Consider the following 13164-nt stretch of genomic DNA (forward strand, 5'->3'; position numbering starts at 1 on the left):
CTCTCATTCGATGAGGTACTGAGCAATTCAGCTGCCAGGGCTGCTATTCATTTCCAGCGGTGGAAGGAGTGAAGTTTAATTGACTCAAAATGTCTACGGGTCGCCCGCGGTGTTGGAGTTATGAGTCGTCACTCACGGTGCTCTCCCTCGCACTGACAGGTATCGCAGTGGATAAAAATGGGCTGATGTATTTCGTGGATGCCACCATGATCCGCAAGGTGGACCAGAATGGCATCATCTCAACTCTGCTGGGGGCCAACGATCTGACCGCCGTGCGGCCGCTCAGCTGTGACACCAGCATGGACGTCAGCCAGGTAGGAGACAGTGAAAGAGAGACAAAAGGTGATGGTGTGATAAATGATGATCTAAGAGCCCCCTTAGTGCTGAGCTATGACGACGTTGTGGACGCAAGCCAGCCAGGAGGTCAGGGAGAGACTGATTTAGGGAGGGATTAAAGAGCCAATGGATAAATGAATGGATGAAAAGGAAGTGAACACTGCTGCAGTCACTTAAAAAAATGAAGAGACTTGTCTGAACCTTGGCATCCTTTCAAAATATCTCCCTCAGCCCAGTACCAGTATTGTCTCGTGTGTAACTTCTTCTTCTGCCTTCTAGGTGCGTCTTGAGTGGCCCACAGACTTAGCAGTGAACCCCATGGACAACTCTCTCTACGTCCTGGAAAACAATGTCATCTTACGCATCACTGAGAACCACCAGGTCTGTACCACGAGGCCGCACCACCATTGCAAACCCCTTTGGGTGGACACTCACCACAGGGCTTTGACAAGATTTTGTCCCAATTAGTCCTTTTAAAGCCAATTTAGAAGTAAAAGTTCAAATCCTAACAGTTTCCTCCGTTTTGCAGTGGTGGCAAAATTACTGATTAATTAGTTCCAAGAATATTCAACTTTCTGGAATCTCAAGTCGTTATGGAAAGTTTTACTGGAACTTATATCAATGGCAAGCCACTGCTCACATTTATTCAGTTCTGTGGAAATATTACCACTGTTAGGTCATCGTTATTGAACATCCTCCATTGTTTCCTATAGGTGAGCATTATAGCGGGTCGACCCATGCATTGCCAAGTGCCAGGCATCGACTACAGCCTCAGTAAGCTGGCCATACATGCAGCCCTGGAGAGCGCCACAGCCATCGCCCTGTCCCACACCGGCATCCTCTACATCGCTGAGACAGATGAGAAAAAGATTAACCGAATTCGACAGGTATGAGATCGAGAATTACTGAACATTGCCATGTGGCTGTCTGTTTTTTTGGAAAGAATTTGTTAGTTTAAAGTTATTTTTGGCTTCCATAACTGGCGGCACATCTGTTCAAGCTGTGTGGGTGTTTTTGTTAAATATACTTTCAGATCTTCAGACTGCATTCAGTTTTGCAACTCAAACTAAATTGTCTTTTAGTAATACATTTTATTTCATTTAGAGGGGACTTTTTTTTTTTTTTTTTTTTTTTTTTTTTTCCCATTTTCAGTATTAACCGGTTCTCCTCTTCCATTTTCTGTCTATGCATTTTTTTAGGTGAGCACAAATGGAGAAATCTCTCTCCTGGCTGGTATTGCCTCTGACTGCGACTGCAAGAATGATGTTAACTGCAACTGCTTTTACGGTGACGATGGCTACGCCCCGGACGCCGGCTTGAACAGCCCCACTTCCTTGGCCGTGTCCCCTGATGGGACGCTTTTCATCGCAGACCTCAACAACATACGCATCAGAGCTGTTCGGGCAAATCGTCCCGGCCCCGCCCTGTCAAGCGTGGGATATGGAGGATCCGCACAGTATGAGGTTGCATCGCCAAGGGAACAGGAGCTGTATGTCTTCAATGGGGAGGGGCTTCACATCCAGACAATTAGCCTTGTGACCGGGGAGCCACTTTTCAACTTCACCTATGGTTCTGATGGCGAGCTGGTGATGCTGGTGGACAACTGCAACAACACCGTCAAGGTGAGGAGGGATGGCCTCGCCCAGGGAGGAGGAGCCGGCCTGCTCAGACTGGTGCTGCTGCCCGAGAATCAAGTGGTGACCCTTGGCCTGGACCCCACTGGGGGGCTGCGTAGTGTGTCTGCCTTGGGCCAAGAGGTGGCTCTGATAGGCTACAGTGGCAACACAGGCCTCCTGGCTACCAAAGCTGATGAGACGGGATGGACCACATTTTACCAGTAAGTGTTAAGTACAGGGAAACGTGTCTGAACGCGTGTGTGATTTTTCACTTCTAGCTGTCTAAAATACAAATTGAGTGTTGCTGGACTGACTTTCATCATGTTCTGTTCTTTAATTCCTGTTTTTCTTCATACATTTCACATGGCGTACTGCTGCCCCCCAGTGTTAGCTTTTATTACTACACCCAATTCCTGTCAGGTTCCTCCCTGGAAGTGTTTGTGTGTGTGTGTGTGTGTGTGTGTGTGTGTGTGTGTGTGTGTGTGTGTGTGTGTGTGTGTTTCAGTGTGCGCAGTACAACTATGAACATGTCCCCTCTTGGTTCACTTCACTGAAATTTCCCATCTCACAGGTATGACAGTGAGGGTCGCCTGACCAATGTGACATACCCCACGGGCATGGTGACGAGTCTCCACCGCGAGATCGAGCGCTCCATCAACATCGACATTGAGAGCTCGAGCAGAGACGACGACGTCACTGTCATCACCAACCTGTCCTCTGTGGAAGCCTCGTACACTGTGGTGCAAGGTAGAGACACACTCAGCACGGAGAGAACACGCAGCGGAAAATGATCTGCTCATGAATTTTTAAATTCCTGTGAAATTGCAGAATGTGTGGCACAAAGGTAGACGAGTGCTCAAGTCTTTAACATAAAACAGTACAAATCAAAATTCAATGAAAATGTCGTTCATTAATTATTTGGAGTAGATTTACAGTATGTAATATACATTACCAAGATTCACACCGACTAGAACTACTTCATCTTAGTATTCACAAACACCAGACAGCCTCTGTGATGGTAAATCTGCGCCGGCCTGCCAGCTCTAATTGAATGTCTTGTAATTTTCACTCAGTTATGTGCGCGCTCCAAGAGATTACTTTCCTTCCCTACCCACATCCAGCCCTCTCTCGCTCCCTCTCATGGAGTTAAATTATCAACATATAGTTGTTAATCCCAGCTGGGATCATCTTACTTTTGAATATCATCACAGCAGAATTCATTAACTAATGTGGAGTGAATCCTCCTCATCCCTCAAGCTTTCTCCCCACACACACACACGAACATACAAATACAGCTCTCAACCAGTTCCCATGATCCCTGAGCTTATTTGATCTGTTTAGAGAGGAGTAAAAAAGAAGAAGAAGAGCTGTCTCTCCCTTTCTCTGACCAGTGCAGAGCAGCGTGAAATAAGTATGAATACAGACTGGACTATAACAGTCTACAGGTCTGAGAATAGGCTGTTGATATATTCAGTGATCCACCTGCGTTACGGTAGGAGAGGAGTTATTCACAGCGCTGTAAGTCATTGAAGGCTTCCACTGCACTGTGTGGGTACCAGCACAGCTCTCTGCTGACATACTCACTTAACCAGCTCCCTCTCTTTTCGCTCTTTCTCGCTCTCTTCATTAACTCCTGCACAGAGAATTCTCTTTGGCCCTCGAGCTCTCATTTCACCCCCTCTCTCCCTTTCCTTCTACCTCGCTTCAGTTTTATTACAAGGTTGTTGAGACAGAGAGAGCACAGAAGATTTATCTAAAGGCTGTTTCTGCAAAGTCAATGGAAAAAGCTTCACTTGTCTGTTTGAGGCATTGTTAAAATGGGCCTGGAGCTTTATTACAAATTGGCCTTATGGATTACTGTCATTTATGGCAGGACTTCAAAGGGAAAACCATCTGATCCCCTCATCTTTTGTAAATTAAATTAAAAAAAAAAAAAAGCTCCCAACTCTGCATCTTCCTGATATTTCTGAACTGAAAACAATTTTATCTGACTGTTAATCTCGTCATTGTGATCAGGACGCCTGTTTTCAGACATCAGAGGAAAAACTGAGCCGCAGCATTAGGCAGGGGCTTATCTGTTTCCATTCTTGTGAGAGAGTCATTAAATTGTAGAGATACACAGATTGTAGAGTGACGTCTATTTAGCCTGGCTATTTTCATTCAGAATATTTTGGAGGTTTTAGGAAGGAATCGGGTCCATAAACAATTTATGGATTTGATCTGGTTCTTACTGTCATTATCACTAGAATTTCTGATTTTGATCCGAGGCTGGTGGACATGAATAGGCTATAGGCTTCTATCAGATCATTTCTGATTGGCTTGTTGGGTTTAAGTTTGGGTTCATTGTGGTTAAAGCTACAGTAAACATCTAGATCTGTCAACACAGCCCTCACTCTGTTAGCACTGTCATTAATGGCAGTTTGTCATGTCTCCCAGAACCGGCTGAATCCAAAAAGCTTGTGTGATTTTTTTTTTTGGACCTCAGAAAAACATCCAGCAAGGTTGAATAACAATGAAAGTAAAATCATACAACACTTCTGATGGAATTAGGTCACAATCGTTTTTGTATCTTTTTCATGGCTCTATTTAATTTTTCAAAGAAGGATGATCCTGTGTATCCTTGGCTAAAATGTCATAAAAATGGAAAGCACCGAGCTATCTTCTAGATCTAGAGGTTTTGACAGCCATTAAGGGTAATATACAGGATGAATCCCCCTCACCCAATGTCCATATCCCATCCAATGTCCATATCCTCCATATCAAACCAATGCCCTCACCGGCTATTATCATTTCTTATATCATATTATCATTTTTCTCTCTAACACTCAGGCAGCTCCTACTGTATTCATTGACTTTGTCTGACCCCAATCAAATACTTCAGGTTAATTTGCTGGTTGGATTTGCTGAGGTCTGGCATTTCTGAAGTAGGCAGGGTTTGAATACAAAGACTAGGAGTCGTGCTGGCCTCTTGCCTTGCCTCTTATTCTGTGTTTACTGGTCTGCCCCCTATAGACCAGGTGAGGAACAGCTATCAGCTGTGCAACAACGGGACCCTGAGAGTGATGTACGCCAATGGAATGGGCATCAGTTTCCACACCGAGCCGCACATCCTGGCCGGTTCTGTCAGTCCTACAATTGGTCGAAGGAACATCACCCTGCCCACAGACAATGGTCTCAACTCCATCGAGTGGCGTCTGCGCAAGGAGCAGACCAAGGGCAAGGTCACCGTGTTTGGGAGGAAGCTACGGGTACCTTGACCTTTTTTGATCAATGACGGCCTTGTTAGAATCAAATGAATTTATAATTCAGCATCCAAATAAAACTGAGAACTTTTTTTTTTTCTTTAGGCTCATGGCCGCAATCTTCTCTCCATTGACTTCGATCGCAACACACGTACAGAGAAGATCTACGATGATCACCGCAAGTTTACGCTGCGCATCATGTACGATGCTCAGGGCCGGCCAGCCATGTGGTTGCCCAGCAGCAGCCTGGCAGTGGTCAACGTCTCCTATTCTACTAACGGTCAGCTTGTTGGGCTGCAGAGGGGCAGCATGAGTGAAAGGACAGAGTTTGACCCTCAGGGCCGCATCCTGTCTCGCTCTTTTGTGGATGGGAAGGTGTGGAGCTACAGCTACCTTGACAAAGTAAGTACATTTATCTTCAACATTGTCATCCAAGAGTCTAATCCTTCCAAGGAAGGCAATTGCAAGAAAGTATAGTAATTTGGATTGGGGAACTGAGTGAAATAATACATCATTTTTATGGTTATGAAGCTTCAGATTTGTCAGGGGAGAGCAAATTACTCCTGGTGCTATTTCACAGGAGGCAAGTCACCCATTGATAATGCTATTATATTAATCCGTATTTCACCTACCTCTCTGCTTCCAGTCCATGGTGCTGCTCCTGCAGAGCCAAAGACAGTACGTATTTGAGTTTGATGCCTCAGGTCGGGTCACAGCTGTCACGATGCCCAGCGTGGCTCGCCACACCATGTTCACACACGTGTCAGTCGGCTACATCCGCAACACGTACAACCCTCCAGAGAGCAACGCCTCCATCATCCACGATTTCTGCGAGGACGGCAGACCTCAGGCCACACATTACCTGGGCACTGGCCGTCGTGTCCTCTACAAGTACGGCAAGCTGGCGAAGCTGTCAGAGATCGTGTACGACAGCACTGCTGTCACTTTCGGTTACGACGAGACAGCTGGTGTGCTGAAGATGGTCAACCTGCAGAGCGGGGGCTTCTCTTGCACCATCCGCTATCGCAAAATGGGCCCACTTATCGACAAGCAGATCTACCGCTTCAGTGAGGAGGGCATGGTGAACGCAAGGTTTGACTACACCTACCATGATAACAGCTTCCGCATCGCCAGCATGAAGCCGGTCATCAGTGAGACACCACTGCCTGTTGACCTCTACAGATATGATGAGATCTCTGGGAAGGTACAGAATTTTTGTTCTGGTCAATGCTCCCTTTTTAAGCAATAATGTTGAATCTGTGAATGTACCGAACTGACCTTTTCGCTAAACGTTTCCCTCCCTCCTGTAGGTGGAGCACTTTGGCAAGTTTGGGGTCATTTACTATGACATTAATCAAATCATCACCACAGCCGTTATGACACTGAGTAAGCATTTTGACACCCACGGTCGCATCAAGGAGGTCCAGTACGAGATCTTCCGGTCACTTATGTACTGGATGACAGTACAGTACGACAGCATGGGACGGGTGGTGAAGAGAGAGCTCAAGATTGGGCCCTACGCCAACACCACTCAGTACCGCTATGATTATGATGGAGACGGACAGCTCAGCGGGGTCAAGGTGAATAATCTGTGTGGAATTTTAGAGGCGGAAGAGTCCACTACACTTATTTTGATCCATGACCTGTAATCTGCCTTTGATGTTGCTGTTGTTAGGGCATAGTTAGGTTTATAATAAAGGCAAAAACTGGTTGAATCACATATATAAGTCTCATTGTTTTATCCAGGTGAATGACTGGTCTACCTGGCGCTACAGCTACGACCTAAATGGTAACCTCCACCTGCTGAATCCCGGGAACAGTGCCCGGATCTTGCCACTCCGCTACGACCTCAGAGACCGCATTACACGCCTGGGAGATGTCCAGTATCGCCTGGACGAAGATGGCTACCTCAGTCAGCGTGGCTCAGACGTTTTTGACTATAACTCCAAAGGCCAACTGCTGCGGGCCTACAACAGAGGGCCTGGAGGCTGGAGCGTCGTGTATCACTATGACGGGCTTGGCCGCAGGGTGTCCACGAGGAACAGCCTGGGGCAGCACCTTCAGTTCTTCTATGCTGACCTCAACCATCCAGCCAGGGTGACACACATCTTCAATCACTCCAGCTCTGATATCTCGTCGCTGTACTATGACCTGCAGGTAGGTGTGGGCGGACGCGGATGTGCCGTATCACCAATAACCTGTTTTATATTTCCACGTATCAGCAAATCTATGAGAAACTTGATGCAGAGAACACAAAATAGACACGCTGATAAATAGGCAAAATTTTCATCCTGAAACGTAGAAGACGAACTGAAGATGAACGAGAAACTGAACTTCTAATCATGTCATCATTAGGGTCATCTGTTTGCCATGGAAGTGAGCAGCGGAGAGGAATACTACATAGCCTCTGACAACACCGGCACACCACTGGCAGTCTTCAGCAGCAATGGACAAATGATCAAACAGGTAATACACAAAGCAGCTGGGACTCTTGCCAAATTAATATCACTTGACCTTTATTACTCATCCAAAATTCTGTTATTCCTCCTTTTTGACATAAGAAAGTGGTAAAAACAAAAAGAAAAGTGCACTGATAAATGCCTCCGGCTTCCGCCATGCGATCCTTCAACAAGACACTAAATCCGTTACAGCTCCAGGGACGCCGTTCTGTAGCTGACACAGTGTTCTGACCTTGACATCAAAGAGCAGACAATCACCAAAAGCGAATTGACTGTGCTTGTGTCACACAGGTGCAGTACACAGCCTACGGTGAAGTGTACCTCGACTCTAACCCAGAGTTTCCCCTGGTGGTGGGTTTCCACGGTGGTCTGTACGACCCCTTGACTAAACTGGTCCACTTCACCCAGCGGGACTACGACGTCTTGGCCGGACGATGGACCTCACCTGACTACAGCATCTGGCCCAAAATAGGGAAAGATCCCTCTCCATTTAACCTGTACATGTTCAAGAACAACAACCCACTCAGTGACATGCTGGATGTCAAAAACTACGTCACAGGTAGAGGACTAATTTGTTTTATTATGACGCAAATGGAATTCTGTTGTATAAATATTTAGGCGCTTTACTCAGTGTCTTGTTGCCAAAAATGTGATTTTGGGAAAACATGTCATTTTAGTTTTAAGAACAAGCTCATGTCCTGACATTGTGAGTGGGCAGGAGAAACCGATTGTTACGGACTAGGTAGTTTGTGCAGGTAACAGTGTACTACAGATGACACAGTAGCTGATAGCTTTGCATATCAACAGATACCTTCCAGAAGCAAACACGCTCTCAGTTTTTTTTTATGATAAAAGTAATGATTCATTTGCTACTGTGTTTAACTTTGTCACTCAGCAAACTAATTTCCCACTTGTCTGCTGCTTTAGATGTGAAGAGCTGGCTGGTAATGTTTGGCTTCCAGCTCAGCAACATAATCCCGGGTTTCCCTCGACACTCGCTCTACTTTGTGGAGCCGCCGTATGAGCTGCAGGCCACCCAGCACTGTGAGAATGGACAGGTACAGTCCAATGTTGACCATGTTCTCCTAAAATAATATAAATGTACAATATATTTACTAACTCATGAGTCAGTTGTGTGAATACATTATTGTCTATCAAATGACAAAGCTTTCTTTATTTTCTTTATAAAGCTCATTACTGGTGTGCAGCAGGCTGCAGAGCGCCATAACCAGGCCTTCATGGCCCTGGAGGGTCGTCTGCTCAACAAGGAGCGTCGCAGACGAAAGGACAGGCCGGGCCACTGGTTCGGCACCAGCACCCCAATAATAGGCCGCGGAGTAATGCTGGCACTGAAGGAGGGCCGAGCGGTGGCCGGCGTGTCAGCACTGGCCAGTGACGACAGCCGCAAAGTGGCTTTGGTCCTCAATGGTGCCCAGTACCTGGAAGGCACACATTACACACAGGATGGGAAGGACTGTCACTACTTTGTAAAAGTAGGCTCTGCTGACAGTGACCTGTTGGCCCTGGGACTAACGAACGGGCGTAAGTCACTGGAGAGCGGTATCAATGTGACAGTGAGTGGCCGGTCGAGGAGAGGAGTGACGGTGGAGTTTGCAGTTCCATCCTTAGTCCTAAGTGTTCGGTATGGGCTTGCTGTGGACGTGGTAGATGAAGAGAAGGTAAGACTGTTGGAGCTGGCCAGGCAGAGGGCCCTGGCAGGGGCCTGGGCCAAGGAGCAGCAGCGGGCGAGGGATGGGAAGGGAGGCAGTCGCCTCTGGACGGAAGGGGAAAGACAGCAACTCCTAACAACAGGTAGAGTACAGGGCTACGACGGCTACTATGTACTGCCTGTGGAGCAGTATCCAGAACTGGCCGACAGCACCAACAACATCCAGTTTCTCAGACAGAACGAGATGGGCAAGAGGTAACAGCCCACCTGAACTTGCTTGAAGGGCAGACTCTTCCCTCTCCCACTTTCACTTCTCTAAATTCTGTTCCTGTTCCTTTTTCCTACCCAGCCCCCTCTCAAAACCCATGGAGAATTAACCAACCAACGGGGTTATTCACGGAACGCTGCAGGGACTTTTAAAAGAATGACTTATCAGAAAACATATTGTTAATTTTACTGCCGCAGGCAAAAAAATTTAAAGTTTAGTCAAACATTTCTTCTTTTTTTTGGAAAAACTTTGAACAACTGAAAAAGCACTGAAGAACTTTGAGAACTGTTGCTTAATGAATGAGAAGATTCCCCTTTTTAAAAAAGATAGTGATATTTTCGCCCATATTTTTTGGGTCACATTGAGAGCGGCCACAACAGCTACTGACCACATGGGGGAGTTGTATTGTGGTGGCTTCTGCGATCAAGGCTTGTCTGTCTCTAATAAATACTGATGAAGGCAAAGGGACCAAAGTGGAGACAAAGCCACTCCAGAGTGCAACTACTACAGCTACACATCAAAGGAGGACATCATAAACAACGACAGAGAAGGCAATGTAAGGCAATGTTAAAGGTCGTCCAATACTATGAGTCGTCTCCCTGTCTCAGGCCTCCCATTGTCCACCACGGACCCGTCCTCCGCTGCTGAGGCAGCGCACATTCAACCGAGCAACACACAGGCTATCCTCGGAAATACAAGCTGTTAATGGACTAGAAAATTAAAAAAAATAAAAAAACTTTTTAAAAAAAACAAAGGTAAAAAAAGTGATGGCTATATTTGTGGACAGTGGTATCAAACAGCATTGTTTATTTTGAAATGGGGAGAAGAATCATATTACTACATATGTGTCCGACTACACTAAATTTCAGGATGTTGCGTATACTGTAGATGCCGTAGTTTTGTACGTTTCAGTCGCGGTAGAATTGTGAGACTTTCACCAAGGCACTTCTGTACAGAACGATCAAACACACCACTCACAGAGTCTGGAAAACATGCTAAGTTAGTATTTATTTTATTTTATTCTTTTTTATTTATTTATTCTTAGTACTATATGACAATCATGAATGAGTCACCAGTTCTATTCAAAATGAACATTAATGGATGAGTTTATTTTCTTTTGTAAAATATGTAATAAATGTTCATTTTGTTTTTGTATTAATTTCAGTTTGCTGCCAGGGCAAATAATAGTCACTCTCAAAAAGAATAATTTATGTAATAAAGTGTTTTAAAAAAACAGTTTATACTTTAAATAAAGTCTTTAAAACTGTGAAATCTGTTTTTTCGAAATATATTTCGATGTACAGTGTATAGACCTACCTTTATGCAGCACAGTAGAATATTGTTCAGAATATCAAGTTTTATATTTCTAAGAGGAAGTGGCTTGTAATGTGCAAAATCTTTAGCTGGTCTTACTACTCTAGAGTTTTGTGGCACTCTAATACTCCATATCTACAATATCAATCCCCAGTTTGTTGTTTTTGACTGTTTTTTGTTTGGCAGCAGAGATATTTCTGTCCTAGATCCCAACAGCAGTAGCAGTAATGGATCCCTCTCACTGTGAAGAGACTCGTGCTGGATGTCATAATGTACCAAATCAGTATTATCGAAGGATGATTCTTATACATTCATTGAAACGAGACTCTTCTGAGAACCTTATCAATAAAACATAATTGTTTACTTCAACTGAACGTGTGCTTCACTTTCATCTCATTTTTGTTTTTGTACACTACTTGTGTCATTTGACAACATACATTCTCATTAGTCAACACATTAGACAACAGCATACATAGAAAAGCAGTCTTTGTAGTCTTATTGATATACTGTAAAGCTCTATTAATTAAAACAGGCAGGATTGGTTCCATCTGTTAATTGTGCATCTGTCTCACTAATAAGCTTCATTTTTGCTCCAATATGCTTGAAAAAAAATACAAAAAAACATAAATAACATAAATGTCTGAAATGTTCAGTGCATAGGATTTAGGGAAATGGAATCAAATAAACCAGAATTTTGTTTTTAATTTAAACTAAGAAATGTTATGTTTTCATTACCTTACAATGAGTCCTTCATATCCAAATAGGGAGTGGCTCTGCTTCCACGGAGCGCACCATGTAGTGCACCGTGTAGTGCCACATGCTGCTCTGTATGGGCCACACATTTCCCTGCCACCTTAGAAGGGGAGGAGAGTTTAGTTGGATGAAATCTGCAACTTCACCACAAGATGCCACTAAATCCCACATTCACCATGCCAAGAAACAAACACACTCAGCTACTGTTCCCCTCTTGCACAGACTTGGGTTAGGGGCCAATATTGTTCATAATGACTGCACTGATGCTAAAGCTCTACATTAATATTAACTGTAAAATAAATAAATGTCATTTTACTGTGCAATTACACCATCTCCGATATCGGCAGCACTAATATAAATATTCTGTACTAACAATGGATTAAATGATGGCTGTGTGAAAGGAGTTGCTTCTAGCAATGAGCCCTGGTGTACGTCGTTTATGGGCATGTTAGAGCAGGAAAAGCATAGATGAAATGGAAAACGTTGAAAAATCGTCTGCAATATAAGTAAGCCAGTTCCAGCTATGGTATTGTTTACGAAATTTGATTCCTGTGCGTTTTAGCAGTACGTCAATGTGGAAACTTATTTTGACAAACTTAATAATAACTAAGTATCTCAAAATGATTAGTTTTGTTTTGAGATACTAAGTCATTATTTCCAGAACGTTTGTTATTGTAATGACTTACATAAAACGTTTTTCATCACGTGCTTCCATACAAACAGGACTGCAAGTTGCTTTTTAATGTGTAAATAGAATACCATTTGCTAACATGTTCCCCCTAACAGTGTAAACAATCATTTGTTCGTGTTAAATTCACAGCTTGTTTCCACAGCCCCCAAGAGAAGGTACCAATACCACCACGCCTGGTGCATATACAAATGCTGTCATTAAAACGTTACACAAAGTTTGTAAGAAAAATATACTAAAAGTGTCCAAAATAAAAGCAGAATGGCAAGCGTCAGTATTAACGTGTGTGTGTGTAGTACTTTAATGACGTAGTGGGTCAAGGTAGGCTCTATAAACCTCTTAGTAGTACTAGAGTATATTTTAACCTACAAATTAATGATATTTAATAAACAAAGTTTTTAATGTCAAATTTTATTCTGAAAAGCAACTGGTACTGTGCCATTCAGGTTATTGTTGTGGAGAAAAAAATGATAACATTGCTACCTGAATTGTAGTGGAGTAACAGTCTGAGGAGGCCTAAAACTGAAAAAGAAACTGTACCATATAGTGTTTGAGTAAATGTACTTTTTTTTAACCCCACTGTGCAAAACCTTTGACAGATTTTACATTTCATCACCCCGTCAGTTTCGTGTAAAGACTTTTCCCGATTGCTTTAGTTTCACTTTCTTTTGTGAAACATATTTTTGATGCATCAGGCAGGCGGACTTGTTGCAACTCAAATCCTGCACCAGCAGCTGTTTTAAAAATAGTTGAACTTATCCAGCCATGCACCAACAGTTACAGTATACTGATCTATACTCACTCTCTCACACACCACTC

General features: G+C 43.9%; 1 protein-coding gene across 8 annotated transcripts in view; it reads left to right on the forward strand.

Annotated features, from left to right (window-relative positions):
- The window catches only part of tenm2a (teneurin transmembrane protein 2a), a 200508-nt gene extending 189235 nt beyond the window's left edge, over positions 1-11273 (forward strand). For all 8 annotated transcript variants that reach the window (XM_069171449.1, XM_069171450.1, XM_069171451.1 and 5 more), the window contains 14 exons: positions 160-314; positions 616-717; positions 1050-1223; positions 1536-2173; positions 2524-2699; positions 4965-5200; positions 5300-5596; positions 5841-6398; positions 6505-6774; positions 6941-7351; positions 7550-7660; positions 7945-8212; positions 8581-8711; positions 8844-11273. In XM_069171449.1, coding sequence (XP_069027550.1) covers positions 160-314; positions 616-717; positions 1050-1223; positions 1536-2173; positions 2524-2699; positions 4965-5200; positions 5300-5596; positions 5841-6398; positions 6505-6774; positions 6941-7351; positions 7550-7660; positions 7945-8212; positions 8581-8711; positions 8844-9581 — 4265 coding nt within the window. In that variant the 3' untranslated portion in view covers positions 9582-11273. The remainder of the gene's footprint in view (positions 1-159; positions 315-615; positions 718-1049; positions 1224-1535; positions 2174-2523; positions 2700-4964; positions 5201-5299; positions 5597-5840; positions 6399-6504; positions 6775-6940; positions 7352-7549; positions 7661-7944; positions 8213-8580; positions 8712-8843) is intronic.
- The last annotated feature ends 1891 nt before the right edge of the window (positions 11274-13164 follow it).

This window comes from Embiotoca jacksoni, unplaced genomic scaffold (genome assembly GCF_022577435.1).
Source record: "Embiotoca jacksoni isolate LCO1_2020_lvr unplaced genomic scaffold, fEmbJac1.0.p SCAF_5, whole genome shotgun sequence".
Lineage (NCBI taxonomy): Eukaryota > Metazoa > Chordata > Actinopteri > Embiotocidae > Embiotoca > Embiotoca jacksoni.